Raw genomic sequence first — 16,538 nt, forward strand, 5'->3', positions numbered from 1 at the left:
CCCACCGTCATCGCCACCCCCATCACTACCACTCAGCCAGGCGCTGCATATGGCGATACCTAAGGCCCTGACCTCCGGTGCCAATGAGTATTGCCGAATGGCGCCTGTGGCGATCGGTACGATTTTTGTTAAGTGTTAGAACGTTGGTATTCTCATTTTTTATGGGCTACGGTAGGTTCCTGGAGCCGTTTTCACAGACCTTCTTGTACGTTTCCTCGTCGCGGGTGACGACGCCTCCGGCAAACATGAGCTTATCCAGACGTTTACTCGGAGACCACCACCGTCAAATCAAGGCGAGACTACCCTCCATGTCACCCGAGGAGAGGTGGACGGCCGCAGCGTAAAGCTCCACATTTGGAGCTTAGGCGGCACGTCAAGAACGGTTACACGGGGTGAGAGCGCGTGATCTCCCACACAGCCGCGCTTGAATCCGTGGATGTGGTTTTTTTTTGCTTCGACTGCGGCGATCGCGAGTCGCTTACCAACATGAAGGAATGGGTACGCGATACTCTTGACTTTGCTCACGACGACCCGACATTTGCTCAACGAGTACGGTGGTACATTGTCGTTACCAACGCCTTGGCCGACGCTGCGGTGACCCCTGAGGAGTGCACCGCTCTAGCCCAGTCGCTAGGCGTCACCATGTTCCGCTTTCCGGAGGGACGACGCATCGCCGATGTCGACTACGCCTTCAACTTCGCTGTGAAACAGCACGCCAAGGCACTCGAGAGCGCAGGACGACTCGAGTCCTCTCCTTGCAGTGCTCGCGACATCGGCCTTTCGTTCATCCCTTTTTTGAGGTCGTCGCAGCATTAGCTACCGTTTTGAAAACTATTAACCTGTTTTTATTCTACAATCATTTTGGTTTCTGAAAGGAACTTTGGAGAGGCGCCGTCCAGCCAACTAGGGAGCTGACTTGGTGGCTTTGCATGTGGAATGCAGCATAGGAGGGCCCTTAACCCGACGTCGATCTCGTGTGTAGGGGATGTAGGAGGGCAACGTCGAAGTGCAGACAATTGGCCCCACACGCATAACTGAAATAATAGACGTTTCACTGAGAGGAGGTTTCAGGCATTGCTTGAAGCGTTATCCTCTGTGTGAGGTAGATTAGTGCTGGAGACGCAGCTCTACTGTGGGGTTTGTGGGGTACGAACGTAAAGTCGACGTGATTAATGAACACTTTGTGATTAATGGGCCTCGGACCTCAAAAAATCCGCATTCCGCCACCCCGAGAGGGGGACGTTCCCTGCGTCTACCGCCCCTCAGGACCCTCTCGATGTCACTCGACTCGAGTTCATGTGACGCGTCTTGATCGTGTCCGTCGTTCTGCGGACAGAGATTTGGTAACCGCTATCGTCGACTCCTTGACGGCCAGGGAGCTAGAATGCAACGTGGAGGTGGCTGCCGACTACGTAGTTCAGCACCAGCGAAGCAACCCATGGCTGGCTGAGCCAGAAGGTCTTCGTCTGCGCTACTACGTCGAACCGCTGGTCGGAGAGGAGTTACGCGGATACATCTCCGCGGCTCTTGCTGAGGTGCACACATACAAGCGTACTTGGTGCAAGGTGGCCACCTGCCCGGGGAGTTGTAGCTACGCCCACCACCCATTGGAGAAACGCGCTGCTATTGCCCCCTGCGCCCGTGAGTGCCCTGTGCGGCAGTGCCCGCTCGGAGTGTTGGCTGAACTGGAAGTACGTCGCCGCAACGGTCAGCTACGGCTGAGTGCCCCGCTTTCAGCAGATGCGCGGAAGGAGTTGGTGCAGTCAGTGGCCGTTCGCAATCAAGCGGCGCAGTCCCACCGGAGCTGGCTGGAACGCCACGAGCTCTCGTTCAAGGGGGAGTCCGTAGGAGCGCCGCTGACCTCGTTCGAAGAGGTTGTCCATCCCGACGACCTGCTTCAGCTTGCATCACTATGTTCCAGTAAGGGTATAGACCATTACTTTTGCCCGAACGCGCATTCTCCTCGTGAGCTGCTCACCTCGCACTTCAACACTCCGCGACGTGCCGTCCTCTGTCCGCTTTTATCGCGAGGATGTGCGGGCCGCGATTGTCGCTACCGATCCATCTTTGCTCATTCTCGGGATGAGGTGGGGGCGTGTGCTATCTTTGGTACGTTGCTCCGGAGACCGGGCATATTCTGCGCCGACGTCGTAGACGGGGCCACCGTCCTCAAAGCGCAACAGCAAATCCGCCGCCTGGACGACGGCACTGATGAAGGGCGTGAGAGAGCCCAGCTACAGGCCAAGGCAGACATGGCCAGAGTGGAAGAAGTGCGTCGCAGAGCCGAGAACTGCGAGACCGAGCCCGTCTGGGTCTTTGTACGCGGACCTGACGGTCCTGGACGGTTTGTCCTAACGACTCCGAGTCCGGAACAGCAGGTGGCCGCGCAGCACTGTATTCGTACCCGCCGACTGGGGTTCGTCGTACACACAGCAGACCCATTGCTGCATAAGTATGATGGCGGCCATGCAGTCGGACAACCGCATTATCTGCTGCCCCAGCACACCGTGCTCGCTGATGCCGGCGTGGTCTTTGCTGACCACCACGCCCACCCTGAGGCATGGCACCGGTACGTGCAGACTATCGACCGCGAAGAGGAAGCGCGACAGATCCGATTACGCGAGCGGGTAGCCGCTGCCTCGTGGAAGGCGGCCTGGTTCGATAGACTCCGTCGGCTTCTAGACGAGGCGCAGACGTGCCTCGCCGTCAACGGGAGCGAGCTGCTGGTGCCCCTATCCGATGATGCGAAGTTGCCCGCTATAAAGGCGAGACTGGGCGAACTGCATGACGTGTTTGAACAGGTATACGCCACGCGACGAGAACACCGACAAAAGGCTAAGGTGAGTTCACGTGGTGAGTGTGCACGCAGGATTATCGCGTGCACAAGCATCAATTGCAGGTAGAGGACATCAAGGCGCGTATTTCCGAAGTGTTACAGGAGGAGCTATGGAGGCGGCGGTGGAAGCGTGACCAGTCACACGACTTACGGTTCCGCGCAGCAGATCGCGTCATAAGAGGTATAGTGGAAGATCGGGAGCAGCGCGAAGCCGCTAAGAAACGGGCAGTGCCTGGACTAGAGATGCGCATCCTAGAGATGCAGAATGTCATAAGTGCCAACGCCGACGGTGACGATGTGGATAGCAAGTCGATGGTTGATGTCGGCACTCAAACTAAGCTGAGTCCTCGTCGTCGCCTGTACACTCGGGACCTGCGGCTCGATCGAGAACGCGTCCATGTCCGCTGCGACGCGCATCAAATGACGGACGCGTTGGTCTGTCGAGACAGAGTGACCCGGGGGACTGAAACGTCTTCCCGTGGGTCGTCTCGTGGGTCGTGCGTCCGACGACCCCCACTCAATGACGGAGATTTCCCTCCGCTGTCTCTTATTGCTGCAGTCAGCGCAGACCAGGTGCCAGCATCGGAGTATACTGGCCGAAGGGCCAGACTGCGATCCAGTTGGTTGCAGTCTGGGGCCTGGGCCGCAACGGAGGAGACATCGGCACCGCTGATGCGAGCTAACATTGACCTGCTCTTCCGTAGAGCGCCTTCAAGCCCGTGCTATCTCCGCAGGTCTCACCCTATGATCGAGCGGGTTCGTCGTGCCCTCGCCGGCGCAGAGGCCATTAGAGACCCGATCGACGACCTGGAATCGGCATACCGCGACTCGTGCCTCTTGGCCGGCGAGCAGCTGCCGTCGTGGAAGCTGCCGAGCGGCCTGACGTCAGCAAGGCCGGACTGGGGTCACGAAGAGCTCTGGGCGGGAGCTTTGTTGGAGAAGGTGATGGCCAGCCATTGGATTCCTCCTTGAGATTCAAGATTTCACCACAGCACACCATGTATTTGACGGTCCTTTTTGCCCGAACAGCTTCCTCGAGCGCTACGTGATACACAATGTCTCGTCTGCTCCAAATTCTACGTCTTCGTGTCGTGCAGTGCGCCTATCCTTTGATGTCTGAGTCCGAAGTTCGGGACTGCTCGGTTTCTCTCCTCCATAATGTAGAAATCGTCCTCAAATGCAGGGTGGTGCAGGGTCAGTATGCTGAGAGTACCCACTTTATCCGTGAAAGCCACCTTTAAGGGTGCATCACGAAGTAAAAACAGATCCTTCAACGTGACGACGTCACACATGTCGTCGTCGTTTGGAGGCGGACTCATTTCGGAGGCCATTGTAGTGTCACTCACATCCCAGCACGAGAAGTGAAATTGAGTGTCTGTCTCCACCGTCAGAATCCGTGCAGACCACGACGTTGCCACGAAGAACAGGGCAGCGGAACCGCTGACTACGCCCTGGATTTCGGCCCAAAGCGAAGATCCATCTTCGTCCACCGTGCTCAGTCCGGTGCTCATGGACCTAACTACCAGCTGCCCCGTTATCAGGTCCGCGGTTGCAACCTCTAAGCACCCCAAAGAGTAGAAATACAACAGTAGAAATATCTGTTGGCCCAGACCGCAGATTCCCAGCGGTACAACCTTACTGGATGATTGTCTTAGCTGGCGCTCACTTGTCTTCCCATATGCTGGGGTCCAAATCACGAAGTTCAGAGCTTGGAACAATAGGCAACTTCTGCTGGGCTCCAACGTCGAATACGGAACTGGAGCCGTCAAGTATCACCGCAGCTTCATTCACGAAGTGGAGACTTGGGAGAATATCGTAATCCTCAATGATTTCTGCGGAGAATTCGTACTCAGGCACCAGGTTGCCTCCTTGGGGAACCAGAAAACAGATTTTGTAATCTGGATCTCGCGTCAAGACACAAAGGTACCCCTTCCGCCACCAGGTTCGCATGACCTCACGTCCGTCAAGGTCGATGGTCCACGTATTCAGCCTCTCCACTTGTCCCCCTGATGTCACTCTCATCTCTGTCGACGAGGTGGTGGTGACAATCATAAAGGTCGTAGATCCGGGTATAACATCTACTAAAGGGGCCTGTGTAGGGTAGTCCACGATGTCGTGGAACGCTTCCTCGTGCGGCCGAAGAATTGAGTTTCTGGCTACCAGCCGGACCATCCGTTCTCCTGGATTGAAGGTGGCTGCGATGCCCAGATGAAGGTCCCTAAAAACTCCAACAGATTTCAACGAAGCCCTAGTAATCAGGACTTCGGGAGCTCACCGATGTGTAGTACAGTCAGGAGTCTTCAGTTCAAACATCGAACCCATGTCACGAAAATCACCCATTCACGTTTCAATTGCGGTTGATTACATGAAATAGATGCATGCATCTAGACGACGCACCACCAACTCCCAAAACCTGTTGGCGTCGGTCGGATGCATCCTAGCCCCGGCCGCTATTCAATGTCAGATGACTGATCCCAAGACCCAGGAGGAAGTCCCCTCCTGCGAGTTGTCCCTGAAGGCCCGTAAAATCAGGTCCCTGATGAATCCTGGAGTGTTTGAGGCCTCTCAGGAGGCGCGGCGCGCATACTTGCGAAAGTTCTGGTCGCGGATCTACGACTCATCCGCCCCGGCAACGTCGAATCTTCCGCTGAAAGAGGATTTGGCCTTCATCAAAGAAGACACTCCGCTTGCCAGGCTTGACATGAGCTTTCTGTTCGTTGTGGTCTGTGGACTTAGTCCTCTGTTCGACATGGACCCCAAGACTGGCCGAGTCACATTCACTGACAAAGGAGTCTCCGCAGACTTCAGCTTGTTTGACACTTGCGACATCACAATGCTCGAGAAGCTGTCCGCGTGGCACTGGCTACAGATGTACGATTATGGGTTCCTGGAGCGAACAATCAACCCCAGTGTTATTCTATCGTGTTTAGGACTCAACGATCGCTTGCAATACCTGCGACAGATGACCTCCATCAGAAGCGTCTCCTGGCTGGAACAGGCTCGATGGGCAGCGGTGGACTGTATGGGAGAGGCCGTCAGTCAGAGCTCCACGTGCATCCTTACGGACATGTCGTTGCTACTGCAGTTGCTAGAAACCCGTGGCCATTGGGACCCCGAGTACCTGGAGCGACGAGCGCTGGTAGTGCAGCTCGGCTTGTATTTCATAAGCACCATACGCCTGCCCAAGCGCAGCCTGATGACCAACTACATCTTGCAGGCCTTTAACGCCATCCGCTGCGACGCACTCGACTCTCAGCATGCGCACCGTGATGGGTTGAGAGCGCTGACCTTGGAAATGGACTCGCAGAGGCGGCTGGTAGGCGTTGGGTGGAACGAATACGCCTCGGCGATGGGTATCACGCCTCCTCCGGTAGACAGACTACTGGTTGCTTTGCAGTCGGGAGGCTCTTACCCTCTGTTCCTCAACCCTTTCTTGTTGGCGGGACATAAGTGGGCCGAGGTTAAAGACTCACCATCGTTCCGAGGATACAATCTCTCTATTAGGTGGACGGAACACAGATTTCCCTGTGAAAACTCTCTCTTCGACCTCTCGCGATTCGTAGAGTATGAGGCCCTGCCCTCGTCCATTGCCGCACTGCGCAGTGCTACGCCCTACCGTCTCTGCAGCCCGGACGAAGGCCCTTCTGCGCCGATCTCTTCCCGTGGCAGATTGGACGGCTCGAGCACCGCGATGGACCTTAGGTCCCGCGGCGCGATAACGTCGCGCACTCTCGACGCAGTTCGGAGGCTGATCACTCGGTTCGACTGCAGCCACTTCCTGGACGAGTTCTCCAACGACACTGTTGTGCACCACGCCATCAGGAAGCAACTAGCGACCGCGCTGGTTGCGGGGTGCAACGCACTTCCCTCGTTGCCGGCCGCAATAAGTCTACCCGAGAATGAAAGCAACCACCTGTTGGCTCCACTTGTCAGAGCGGGATGCCTGTGCTTTTGCGTCCATGGATTTCAACGCGAAGAAATCATCATCGCGACCGAACGCATGTTCTCGCTCTACATCAACGAGATGCCTACTTGGCAAGAGGCTGGCCCCCACATAGAACGCTGGTGGGAGTTGGTCTGTCCTGATAGACAGTTCAACCGGGCTGCCGAGAGTTATGGCTACGTCTACGAAATGCCGCAGGACTCTGCTTGCGATATCGAATCGCAAGCCCCCAAGCTACGCAATCCATCGACTGACTCCAACAGCACCCAATACTCAACAGCCTCGGACGAGCCCAAAGAATTAGGATCGACCGTCACAATTGATAAAGCGCAGGCTGACAACCGAAGTGAACGCTACCGACTCAGAGCGGACAAGCTGTTGAGGACACTCCAACGGAGAAGATCCGCAGCTGAAACCTTGAATCCGCAACCTAGCCTCCTGCCTCTGAAGCTGAGTAACGAGAACAAAAGATCCCAGAAAACACGGACTTCAACTACTCGCCAGAAATATAAGCACCCAAAGGTTACTACACCCAAGAAATCTAAGAACCCAAAGAAGACCCAGCCTGAGGTTATGAACACTGGTCCAGTGATTGCCGATGAGCATAATCACGGTTCTCTCGCTGCTCAGCCATGCCAGCCTGAGGGTCCTCCCGCGCCAGCCCTGATCAACTACACGCAGAAGCGGGTCCACGCGCCAGTGATGCATACTAGTCGAAGGGAAAGCCTAGGCGCATGTTTTCCTGTTGGTCAGGTCCAAGTCTTCTCGAATACGTGGAAGTGTCACAGCGTTTGACCTCACAATGCTTCCCCGTAATAAGGGATTTTTCCATGCCCCGCAAACGTCGCCAAAAGTCTGGTAGCAGCGCTCTTAGTGGCCGAGGTTACGTGCCAAAGCCGCACCACGAGCCCGAGTTCGTTGATAAAGTCACATTCCAGGATGGCGAGGTGGTTGAGGAGGCGGAGGTGGTGGAGAAAACTCGACGAGTCAGAAACAGGGGGTTGACCTTCGCCAAGAATGGTGCGGAGCTGCAACCTATTTTTGAGAAGATTGCTGAACAGGCATCCGCGGCACAGGAGACTGCGGAGAGAAAAGCAGCACAGCGCGCTGAGCATGCTAAGCGGTTAGAGGCGAAGGAGAGAGAGAGTGCTGGTGTCGATGTGGTTGAGGTTGCTGCTGCTGAGCAGGAGGCCGAGGAAGAGGTTCCCGTGGCGGCCACCGACAGTGACGCGCTTCCTGAGGACGACCTGGAGGACGGCTTCGAGGTTGACGACGATTTTTTCGATAACGAGGACTTGAAGCCGCAGGAATTCACGACGCTGGCGGTGGACGTTCGTGAATTCGACGACTCCGATGTGAGCGTGAGCGACGAAGAAGACGACGACGAGTTAGAGAGGAGGTATGTTCGGAAGCGATCGAAGGCTCTGAGAGCCAAGGACGCCCGCGACAAGGCCCCAACGACCACCGAGGACCCCGAGCTGCAGACCGGCAAGCAGGCCAAGCCTAAGGCCGCAGCGCTGTCGCAAGCATGGAGTGACACCCACCTGTCGAAGCCGCTTCTGAAGGCCGTGCAGGAAATGGGGTACAAGACTCCAACTCCCATTCAGAAGGAGGCGATTCCTTACGTACTGCTTGGACGTGACGTGATGGGCATCGCGCAGACTGGCTCCGGCAAGACCGCGGCCTTCTGCCTGCCCATTCTGGAGCGGCTGCTGCAGTCACCAAACATCCAAGGTCGGCGACTGACCTCCACCGGCGTTCGCGGCGGCCGCGCAGTCACGAAAGCCATGATGATCTCCCCCACCAGAGAGCTGGCCATACAGACCTACGACGTGCTCACCAACCTCAGCAGGTTCACAACCATCACTCGAGCTCTGGTCGCCGGCGGCGTGGATTTGGAGAAGCAGGTTGCCCATTTGCGTATGCAACCAGACATCGTCATCGGCACCCCAGGCCGAATTATCGATGTGGCCCTCAATGCCCAGAACGTCTATTTCGAGTTCCTCGAGATTATGGTGTTGGACGAAGCCGATCGGTTGCTCGATTTGGGATTCCAAAACGCCATCATTCACATTCTGAAGCAGTGCTCAACACCGACACGCCAAACCCTGCTGTTCTCAGCCACCCTCGAGGACGAAGTCCTCGACTTGGCCGCCCTGGCGTTGAAGAAGCCCGTCAAGGTTCAGGTGAACAAGTCACACCACGTGTGCGAGCAGTTGGAGCAGTGCTTTCTTGGGGTCGGTGAATGGAAGGACTTCGATGCGGCTCTGTTGCACCTGCTGACCACAGACAAGCCCATCAAGGGGGCCAAAACTACTGTACCTCTACTTAGTGACCGCACTACCTTTCCAAAGATCATAGCATTCTTCAAGACAAAGAAGTCGTGTCATCGAACGTCAATTGCGCTAACTCAGCTCGGCATCGCGCACTTCGAGCTTCATGGCGACCTGTCACAGACGCAGCGACTCCAAAACCTTCGAAACTTCCACATGTCCTCGGAAGCGGTCATTCTAGCGTCCGATGTGGCCTCCCGTGGCATTGATGTCGACAATGTCTCAGCGGTCATCAATCTTGGGTTGCCGGTGGATACCACTCGGTACATCCACAGAGTCGGTCGTACAGCACGTATCGGCAACAGCGGCGTGGCTGTGACGGTTTTTACCCAACAGGAGCGTGCAGCGGTGAAACGTATCTGGAAGACGGTATCAAAGAAAGAGAAAGGGGAACGCACATTACCACTGCCAGCCGTCAAGATCAACAAAACTACAATTGCTCCCTGGAAGGTGAAGCTGGCCAAGATCGACAAGGATGTCCGCGGAGTGATTCGCGAGGAGGGGCGTAAGAAGGAGCAGGACAAGGCCGACCGTCTCATGGACCTCAGCAAAAATTTGGAGCAGCTGGCGTCGAAGCGCTTGCGGCATCCTGATCGCGAGTATGTCGATCATGGCCAGAACGAGCTGGAAGGTAAAGCCAAGTTGCTCCTTGACGACTTCATGGGCAAAACCCCCGTGAAACGACGGAAAGTGGCGACGTGATGTGGCGTGTCCATTAAAAATCCGTATCAATTCTCTCATTTTCAAAACGAAACATCGAAATCATAAAAAAAATCGATGAGAGTCAAAGATAAGGAATCAAATGGATTGGAACGCATTCTGCCCTTGATTGCTAGTGGGCCCGCGTGGAAAACTTCACCAGACCAAGCACTGCGCGCCATCTTGGACAACCACGCTCCTCCGTTTATGCAGTGCCCAGCTTCAGCCTTCACGAATGTTGACAACGGCGTCATCAACACCATCCTAAAGAACTACGGCAGCAACATGATCCCAGTCAATGGACTGGTGCCTGGCACTGTCGAGGGCCATCACTTCATGGGCTTTCCTTCCAATACGATGGGCGTTCCCAACGCAGCTGTGGTAGGAACACCCGCACTATCGGACTTGAGCCGGTGTCCAGCGGTTGTGTCAGAGGCTTTCAAGATGGCGTGCGATAAGCGCGGCGAGCCCTTGGACGCAGAAATGCTTGAGGCGTACCACAACCATGTCGTCAAAGAGGCCTACCTCACCTACATGAGATCTCTGGAGGAGAAGACCCAGCAGGCTCAAGGTCCCATGGACAACTTCCGCCTTCGGAGAAGCGTAAACAGCAATGCTTCTGTGTTCGGTTGCGAGGACAGCAAGCACATCAAAGCTACCTACGTACAGATTCTCCCCCAAAACCAATACGACGAGGCCGGAAACCAAACCTCGCTCCATCGACCACGGCGCTCCAGTGACGCCGTTGATCTCGTGGGGTCAGTAGTGATCCATGAGCTCGCCGAAGGCTGCACTTTCGGACACCCCGAGTTCGACAGCAACCCAAAGGATAAACGATTTCTTGTTGTCGTGTATCTTCCGTTGAAGGAGCAGATCTCCGACTCGAGTGAGTCACGTCAGCGGTACCTTCGGTTGTGCTCCTACGCCTCCCACAACCTCTACGCCGCTCTTTCCCAGTGGAACGTGGCGTCGCAGGCCCCATGGCCAGTCTACGACTTGTGGATGCTCAACCCAACAGACCGAATCTTGGACATGGTCAGCGACAAGGACGCTGAGGGCCGACTGAAGGCTACCCGGAGGTATTTTAAAGACCGACGCAGGCGACTTGGGGAAGAGCTGGAAGAACTCCAGGAGACCTTCACCGAAATGGCTTCTGTTGCGCGCCACGCAAATCTATCTCGCAGTGATGCCAAGGAAATGAAGAAGGTGGAGGTGCTGATCCGAAAACGTCGCCGGCAAATCGGAAAGTACAAGAAGTTCGCCAACCGCGAGAGTGAGGGAGTGGTCACAACCCCCATCCAGGGCATCTGCTATGGGCGTGCCGGTCTCGAGTCTGACGACTTCTGGACATTCGGTCCTACGGAGCAGTTTCAGGCGGCCGGCAACAAGAGAACGCCTCTGGAATACATCGCTGCGTGGTGGCGTGGCGCCTCCATGCTAGACAAGTCGCTGCAGCAGTACGCACCCGCTGTGGAGACGCATGCTGAGGGCTGCGCTATCGGGTCTCGGCTAACCAAGCAGGCCCAAATGTTGAATGACAAGTATAAAGTGAAGTTCGAGAATACAAGCGTGCCTGGCATCCTCGCCATGAACCAGGGTGTCCAAGCCTTGAAGGCCGCAGCACAACGAAAGAAATGAATGACTGAATGAACCCTTTACTCGTCCGCCAGTCGCTCCTTGATCTTATCCAGTGCGTCAAGCACGTGCTGCTGACACAGGTTTTCCACCTCTGCCAGCAGCGGCTCATTCACGGGTTCCTCTCTGTGTCTGTAGGTTGGCGGGTTCGTTTTTGGTGGGGCCTGCTCCAGTCGAGTTTCTAACTGGTCAAATCGCTGCATCAGCCGTTCCAGCTGTGTTCTTTGTCGTGCGAGTACGTCCTCTATCGCAGATGACTCCAACATCAGCCGTTTCAGCCTTTCCGACCGCATCTTTCAATTCGGTTTTATTTATTTCCATTCAAATTACACGCCCCTACTCCAAGTCAGCCGGCCTAGGTTTGTACTCACAATCCGGAATAAAACCTTGAAGGTGGTCGTCTGGGAACACGAAGCTCTGAGTGCGCCCGCTGTGCGTTCGACTGGTCTCGTTTGTCATTTCGCTCGTCTCAAGTTTTTCCCTGTGAGCCACTGTCTGTTTTCGCCAAGCGCGAAAGGAACGCGCCGCGTTCAGCAAGAGGAACACGACCTGGGCGTCGAAATCGTCAAGTGCCATGCTCCTCTCTGGTGGGGACAACTCTGTGTACTTTACGCGCCCAGTCAGCAGGCGACTCATTAGCTCATCCATGGCGGCGGAGCTCTTTTCTGACCTGACGAGGAGGTCGATTTTGTCGTTGGTTAGGCTGTACGCTGCAGGAGCGGGGGCCGCACGAGCTTCGGTCGCACGTTCGAACTCACGAACGGGCCTGCTGGGTCTCCACGCGCTTATGTCTCCACTGCGAGAACCACCGCGGCCGTAGGTGAACGACCCCCGCTTGCTTCGGCGATTACTTTGGCCTCGTCTAGGTTTCTGGCTCATTGAAAATAGAGAGATTCCGGAGGGAAGGGGGGTAGAGGCCCAGGCGCCATGCTGCTGCCTCAGCCGCATCGACGACCGTCTCTAAGCATGCGGGTCCAAACGGCTTGTCAGGTCCGACCCAACACCAGTCTCCGTATTAATTCGCTTTTCCACGTCAGCCAGGATGTTCTCTACACTGCGTCGAATGGTGTCGAGGATAATCAGTATGGACGAGACGGTGGCCCTGCCAGAGCCGGATACCACACTCAACCTCAGTGACCTGAGTTTTTACTTCGCTGTTCTATCGTTGGTGCCTCCACTTGTCGTGGAACCCCCAAAAAAGTGCTCCCCCGGGTGGTTGGACACTTTGAAAAGCGTGCATGACCACCTGGACGCCTACCGTAAACTAGTAACCAACCTTCAGATCTGCGAGGACACATGCACAGAGGAACTCCGAGAGGGCCAGGAGTGCAACTGCTGCAATCACCGCTCTCGGAGTCGTAAGGTGGAGCGGAGGGGGGCTCCACACACAGCTGCAAACGCGCCTGGAGATCGAACGGGGTGTCTCGGCCCTAGGGCTCGATGCCCAATACGCTGAGCTGCTTCAGCTTTCCCGCAAGGACCACGGCACGTCACTCCACCAGTGCCAAGTGGTGGTGCCTGGCCTCTGGATAGGGTCGTACCACACGGCTAGCTCTCGCATCCAGCTGATTTCGCGCCATATAACTCATATCGTGTGCGCCGCCCCTCTGTGCGGGCCCCCTCCTTTCCCACGCCTTTACAAGTACCTCGTGATTCCCGTCGAGGACAAGGTCACCCAAAATCTAAAGCCGTGGTTCAAAAGAGCCTCCGCCTTCATCCGTGCCGCTCTTGAGGAGGGCGGCAATGTTCTCGTTCACTGCGGCGCCGGAATTAGCCGAGCGCCTTCCTTCTGTGCAGCGTTTCTTGTCTCCGAGCTGATGATTACCTCGGAGTCTGCGTTGGCTATCGTACGGGCAGCACGGCCACACATTAAACCCAACCCTGCGTTTGTCACGCAGCTGCACGAGTTCAGTAAGGATCTCTGCGAAGAAGCCTGTAAAGGAGACGAGGTAGTGGCCCTTGATTTGACTCCGTCACCTCTCTCTCGTCGAAACGTCTGCTCCATGCCTGACATGGCCAATGCACTCCCCTCCACCAAAGGCAGCCGCAAGCCGCTCCCACTACAGGACCGCAAGGCTGCAGATTTCCGACCCTACGAGGGAGGTATTACCTTTGGTGAGCAAGGTCAGATGATTTACTCCCAAAACAAGCGGCTACTGACACTTCGGCGCACAAAGTCGGACTCCATGCTTGGCGGATGTGTTGTGCGTCGCGAGTCTCGAGGTCTGAGTGAGACTTTCATCTGACACTAAAAAATTGAACGACCACTCGAACTCGATTTCAGAACAGCGTTAATCCCATAGTGGTTGAACGACCACCTTCTCAATTGTTGAAGGAGTCATTGCTTGCGCGCCGCACGCTTGAACGAGCCCTGCACCTTCTTCCCTCGTTTGATTTCCCGTGCCTTGCGGCAGGACACAAAGCGGGTCATGACCTCCTGGGATAAGTTGTTTTGGAGCGGCTCCCTGTACTTGGATGGTAGCATTTTGACCTGCTCGTAGGTGTTGAAGGTCTCACCACCGTTTCTCCGCATCTCCTGGAGATCCGCGATACAATTGGTCTGAACGCTGTATGTGCTGTCGTTGATAAGCTTTCTCAGCCAAGTTATGAGCTTTTCAAACGTGGCCTCCTTCACTCCCCGGACAAGAGGGATCTCCTGTGCTCGTTCACCACCTAAGAGGACGTTGAAGGTCCGTGAGAACACGTACCCCGACCCTTCCGAGGCGTGTCGCAAGGTGCGCTGCAAAAATTTTTCGTAATGCTCCTCAACGAAGTTTGGGTTCATCAGCACGTTGCTCGCGAGGTAGTTTTCCACGATCTGTCGAACTTGGTGTTGTTTACCCTGCCTCGAAGCTGCATTATGACTCCTAGAAGCTGCTCACAGTACCGCATCACCAACTGCAGCACGTTCTGGTGCGGGATGTAAAATGTGTGGAGTGAGTAAGAGGCGTGGATAGCACCAGCCAGCTGGTTGTCCCTCGTTTCGCCGACTCCGTTTGCGGCGCGGACGAGTCGAGTGTTTGTCTCCAACGTTCTGGCGTGTGATTGTACGCTGGACTTGTGACTCTCATCTACGAAGTATTTGACGAACTCCGAGAAGAGAGCGTTGGCGGGATCTTTGGAGTCCACCTGGAAGCTCACTGAGGTCGACGACGTGTCACTGCTGGGTAGCCCAGTGCTCTGTTCCACCAGGTGGACTGGCCGTGTCTTACCTCCCGCGACCTCGCGCACAGACTTGAAGCTCACGCGGTTCAAGACCACCTTGAGACCCTTGGGGTTCATGGACTTCAACATGGCCCTCACTTCGGACGCTTTGCCGCTGCGACACTGGACGAGTCCCAGCCCCGGCAATAGCTCCACAGACTTCAGAAGACCCGTCTTTTTCAAGGCGGCGAAATCCAGCCCCTCGCAGGACTTGAGCACCTGCTCGTGGGTCGGCCACAGATCGCTGGTACGGCTCATAACGATGTCCACGTGTTGCTGAATATCTTTCTCGTGGCCCCAGCCGTCGTTCTTGACGTGGTCCAGCCTCTCCTTCAGGAACTGCAGCTTTAAAACCTCGAAGAACACCTTACTCATCTTCGGCGGATTTTTCGCTCTGTTAACAATCTGTGCTATCGACTTCTTGACGGCTTTCTCCGTGCCCTCCACGTCCAGCACGAGGGAGCCATTGAATCCCGATAACTTCAGCCCTTCTGACACCTCCACCGTGGGCCACTGAAACTCTATGTTGTTGAGCACATGTTGGCGATCGTCAGACTCGATCGCGCTGGCCTTTCCCAGCAGCAGTTGTCGCGCGATATAAGCTAGAAATAGCGCAGAGCCGTCAGATGGCTTGTGCATCAGCTGCGGTGCACGGAGCACGAGCTTCATCTTGACCTTCTCAGCATCCTTCGACTCCAGCGAATAGAAGGCGCCCCACGGCAGGTCCATGCGTTTGGCCCCCTTGCTGGCCTGCTTGTTCACTCTTGCCAACGTGCCCGCCGTCAGGGAGCCCGACTTAGCCTTCAAAGTCTGCACTCGGTGCACGGCACGTCGCGCTTGCAGGCGGTTTGGGTCGCCGACGCCCTTGACGTCGTCTATCGATCCAGCTACGCGGCGATTAACACGATCCAAGGAGTTTGAGCCAGAGGCCGCCTTCTTCAGAGAGGTCTTCCTCAAAGTGCTAGGTGCCGTCTTCAAAGACCCGTGCACCTTCCCCAAAGAGCTAGGCGCCGTCTTCAAAAATCCGTGCGCCTTCTTTAGGGATCCGGAGGCCTTCCCCAAAGAGCTAGGCGCCCTCTTCAAAGACCCGTGGGCCTTCTTTAGGGATCCGGAGGCCTTCCTCAAAGAGCTAGGCGCTGTCTTCAAAGATCCGTGGGTCTTCTTAAGGTATCCAGCCCCTTTAAGAGAACCAGCCCTCTTTAAGGAACCCGGCGGCAGCCCAGCTGGATGGTCCTTGGCTCTGTCCGCCTCCCGATCGCGCAGCGGAGCCAATGATGCCGCACCCAGAAGTAACGAGGCGACGGGAAACGAATCATTCAGACGAACGTTGGCGTCTGTGATGTGGGGACAACGAACTTACACATGCGAAAACGATAATAGGCTATTCAGAGCAGCCCCGTCAAACCAGGCATCTATAGAGTATCGGTGTACAGACCTTTGTAAGTTGTTCACGAATGACAAAATCATATGAGCAGTGGGATGTCGTTCAGGTCCATGACCCGGCAGTATTTGCACTCTTGAGGGTTGTGCTCAGGGTGGATCTCGCAGCCCAGCGTTCCTGCCAGTCCCCCAACGGCCGGCCCAAGCGGCGACCTGCGCGGCGAGGTCGGGGCGTCCTGGAGGTCGCGGATGTAGTCCTTGTCCGCAGGGCAAGCGTAGCAAATCTCAGGAGCGGGATGCTCATCAATGTGCTCGGGATGTCGATGAGGCACGACTGGCTTGTCCTCCTCAACAGCCAAATATTCCACCACTTCGGGAAGACTTTCCGTGTCGTCTTCAGCCGTGATCTTCGATTCGGGCGGCATATCGATCACCGGCGGTTCCACTTGGTCCTCCGCCATTTTCGAAGGATGCATATCGCTTTTTGGATCCATCTCGAATGCAGTCA

General features: G+C 55.9%; 11 protein-coding genes across 16 annotated transcripts; 6 read left to right on the forward strand and 5 right to left on the reverse strand.

Moving 5' to 3' along the window:
- Positions 1-161: 161 nt before the first annotated feature.
- KVP17_001427 (uncharacterized protein) lies at positions 162-816 on the forward strand (the record flags this gene model as incomplete). Of its 2 annotated transcripts, XM_068516821.1 has the most annotated exons (3): positions 162-171; positions 198-392; positions 419-816. In XM_068516821.1, 3 exons carry the CDS (start codon positions 162-164, stop codon positions 814-816), a joined length of 603 nt encoding a protein of 200 aa, XP_068373696.1. The 2 variants fall into 2 exon arrangements, with proteins under 2 accessions (XP_068373696.1, XP_068373697.1); XM_068516822.1 differs by lacking the exons at positions 162-171; positions 198-392 and having other exon boundaries at positions 487-816.
- A 374-nt stretch (positions 817-1,190) lies between these two features.
- On the forward strand, positions 1,191-3,808 carry KVP17_001422 (uncharacterized protein; the record flags this gene model as incomplete). 2 transcript variants are annotated; one of them, XM_068516815.1, is made up of 2 exons in its annotated part: positions 1,191-2,840; positions 2,870-3,808. In XM_068516815.1, the coding sequence occupies 2 exons, from the start codon at positions 1,191-1,193 to the stop codon at positions 3,806-3,808; spliced, it is 2,589 nt and encodes an 862-aa protein (XP_068373690.1). The 2 variants fall into 2 exon arrangements, with proteins under 2 accessions (XP_068373690.1, XP_068373691.1); XM_068516816.1 differs by having other exon boundaries at positions 2,900-3,808.
- A 104-nt stretch (positions 3,809-3,912) lies between these two features.
- Positions 3,913-5,008, reverse strand: KVP17_001418 (uncharacterized protein; the record flags this gene model as incomplete). Of its 3 annotated transcripts, XM_068516810.1 has the most annotated exons (2): positions 3,913-4,474; positions 4,503-5,008. In XM_068516810.1, the coding sequence occupies 2 exons, from the start codon at positions 5,006-5,008 to the stop codon at positions 3,913-3,915; spliced, it is 1,068 nt and encodes a 355-aa protein (XP_068373685.1). The 3 variants fall into 3 exon arrangements, with proteins under 3 accessions (XP_068373685.1, XP_068373684.1, XP_068373683.1); XM_068516809.1 differs by lacking the exon at positions 4,503-5,008 and having other exon boundaries at positions 3,913-4,347; XM_068516808.1 differs by lacking the exon at positions 3,913-4,474 and having other exon boundaries at positions 4,499-5,008.
- A 202-nt stretch (positions 5,009-5,210) lies between these two features.
- KVP17_001423 (uncharacterized protein) lies at positions 5,211-7,574 on the forward strand (the record flags this gene model as incomplete). Its single annotated transcript, XM_068516817.1, has 1 exon — positions 5,211-7,574. One exon carries the CDS (start codon positions 5,211-5,213, stop codon positions 7,572-7,574), a length of 2,364 nt encoding a protein of 787 aa, XP_068373692.1.
- A 35-nt stretch (positions 7,575-7,609) lies between these two features.
- KVP17_001424 (uncharacterized protein) lies at positions 7,610-9,814 on the forward strand (the record flags this gene model as incomplete). Its single annotated transcript, XM_068516818.1, has 1 exon — positions 7,610-9,814. One exon carries the CDS (start codon positions 7,610-7,612, stop codon positions 9,812-9,814), a length of 2,205 nt encoding a protein of 734 aa, XP_068373693.1.
- Positions 9,815-9,889: 75 nt separating this feature from the next.
- Positions 9,890-11,449, forward strand: KVP17_001425 (uncharacterized protein; the record flags this gene model as incomplete). Its single annotated transcript, XM_068516819.1, has 1 exon — positions 9,890-11,449. One exon carries the CDS (start codon positions 9,890-9,892, stop codon positions 11,447-11,449), a length of 1,560 nt encoding a protein of 519 aa, XP_068373694.1.
- Positions 11,450-11,466: 17 nt separating this feature from the next.
- Positions 11,467-11,739, reverse strand: KVP17_001426 (uncharacterized protein; the record flags this gene model as incomplete). Its single annotated transcript, XM_068516820.1, has 1 exon — positions 11,467-11,739. One exon carries the CDS (start codon positions 11,737-11,739, stop codon positions 11,467-11,469), a length of 273 nt encoding a protein of 90 aa, XP_068373695.1.
- A 43-nt stretch (positions 11,740-11,782) lies between these two features.
- KVP17_001417 (uncharacterized protein) lies at positions 11,783-12,325 on the reverse strand (the record flags this gene model as incomplete). Its single annotated transcript, XM_068516807.1, has 1 exon — positions 11,783-12,325. One exon carries the CDS (start codon positions 12,323-12,325, stop codon positions 11,783-11,785), a length of 543 nt encoding a protein of 180 aa, XP_068373682.1.
- A 205-nt stretch (positions 12,326-12,530) lies between these two features.
- On the forward strand, positions 12,531-13,692 carry KVP17_001420 (uncharacterized protein; the record flags this gene model as incomplete). The annotated part of the gene is made up of 2 exons (XM_068516813.1): positions 12,531-12,809; positions 12,838-13,692. The coding sequence occupies 2 exons, from the start codon at positions 12,531-12,533 to the stop codon at positions 13,690-13,692; spliced, it is 1,134 nt and encodes a 377-aa protein (XP_068373688.1).
- Positions 13,693-13,784: 92 nt separating this feature from the next.
- Positions 13,785-16,062, reverse strand: KVP17_001419 (uncharacterized protein; the record flags this gene model as incomplete). Of its 2 annotated transcripts, XM_068516811.1 has the most annotated exons (3): positions 13,785-14,299; positions 14,329-15,984; positions 16,011-16,014. In XM_068516811.1, 3 exons carry the CDS (start codon positions 16,012-16,014, stop codon positions 13,785-13,787), a joined length of 2,175 nt encoding a protein of 724 aa, XP_068373686.1. The 2 variants fall into 2 exon arrangements, with proteins under 2 accessions (XP_068373686.1, XP_068373687.1); XM_068516812.1 differs by lacking the exon at positions 16,011-16,014 and adding an exon at positions 16,056-16,062 and having other exon boundaries at positions 14,231-15,984.
- Positions 16,063-16,113: 51 nt separating this feature from the next.
- Positions 16,114-16,491, reverse strand: KVP17_001421 (uncharacterized protein; the record flags this gene model as incomplete). The annotated part of the gene is made up of 1 exon (XM_068516814.1): positions 16,114-16,491. The coding sequence occupies one exon, from the start codon at positions 16,489-16,491 to the stop codon at positions 16,114-16,116; it is 378 nt and encodes a 125-aa protein (XP_068373689.1).
- Positions 16,492-16,538: the final 47 nt, after the last annotated feature.

This window comes from the organism of the source record quoted next (assembly GCF_019968985.1).
Source record: "MAG: Porospora cf. gigantea B chromosome Unknown PgB_NODE_494_length_16538_cov_120.337, whole genome shotgun sequence".
NCBI lineage: Eukaryota > Apicomplexa > Conoidasida > Eugregarinorida > Porosporidae > Porospora > Porospora cf. gigantea B.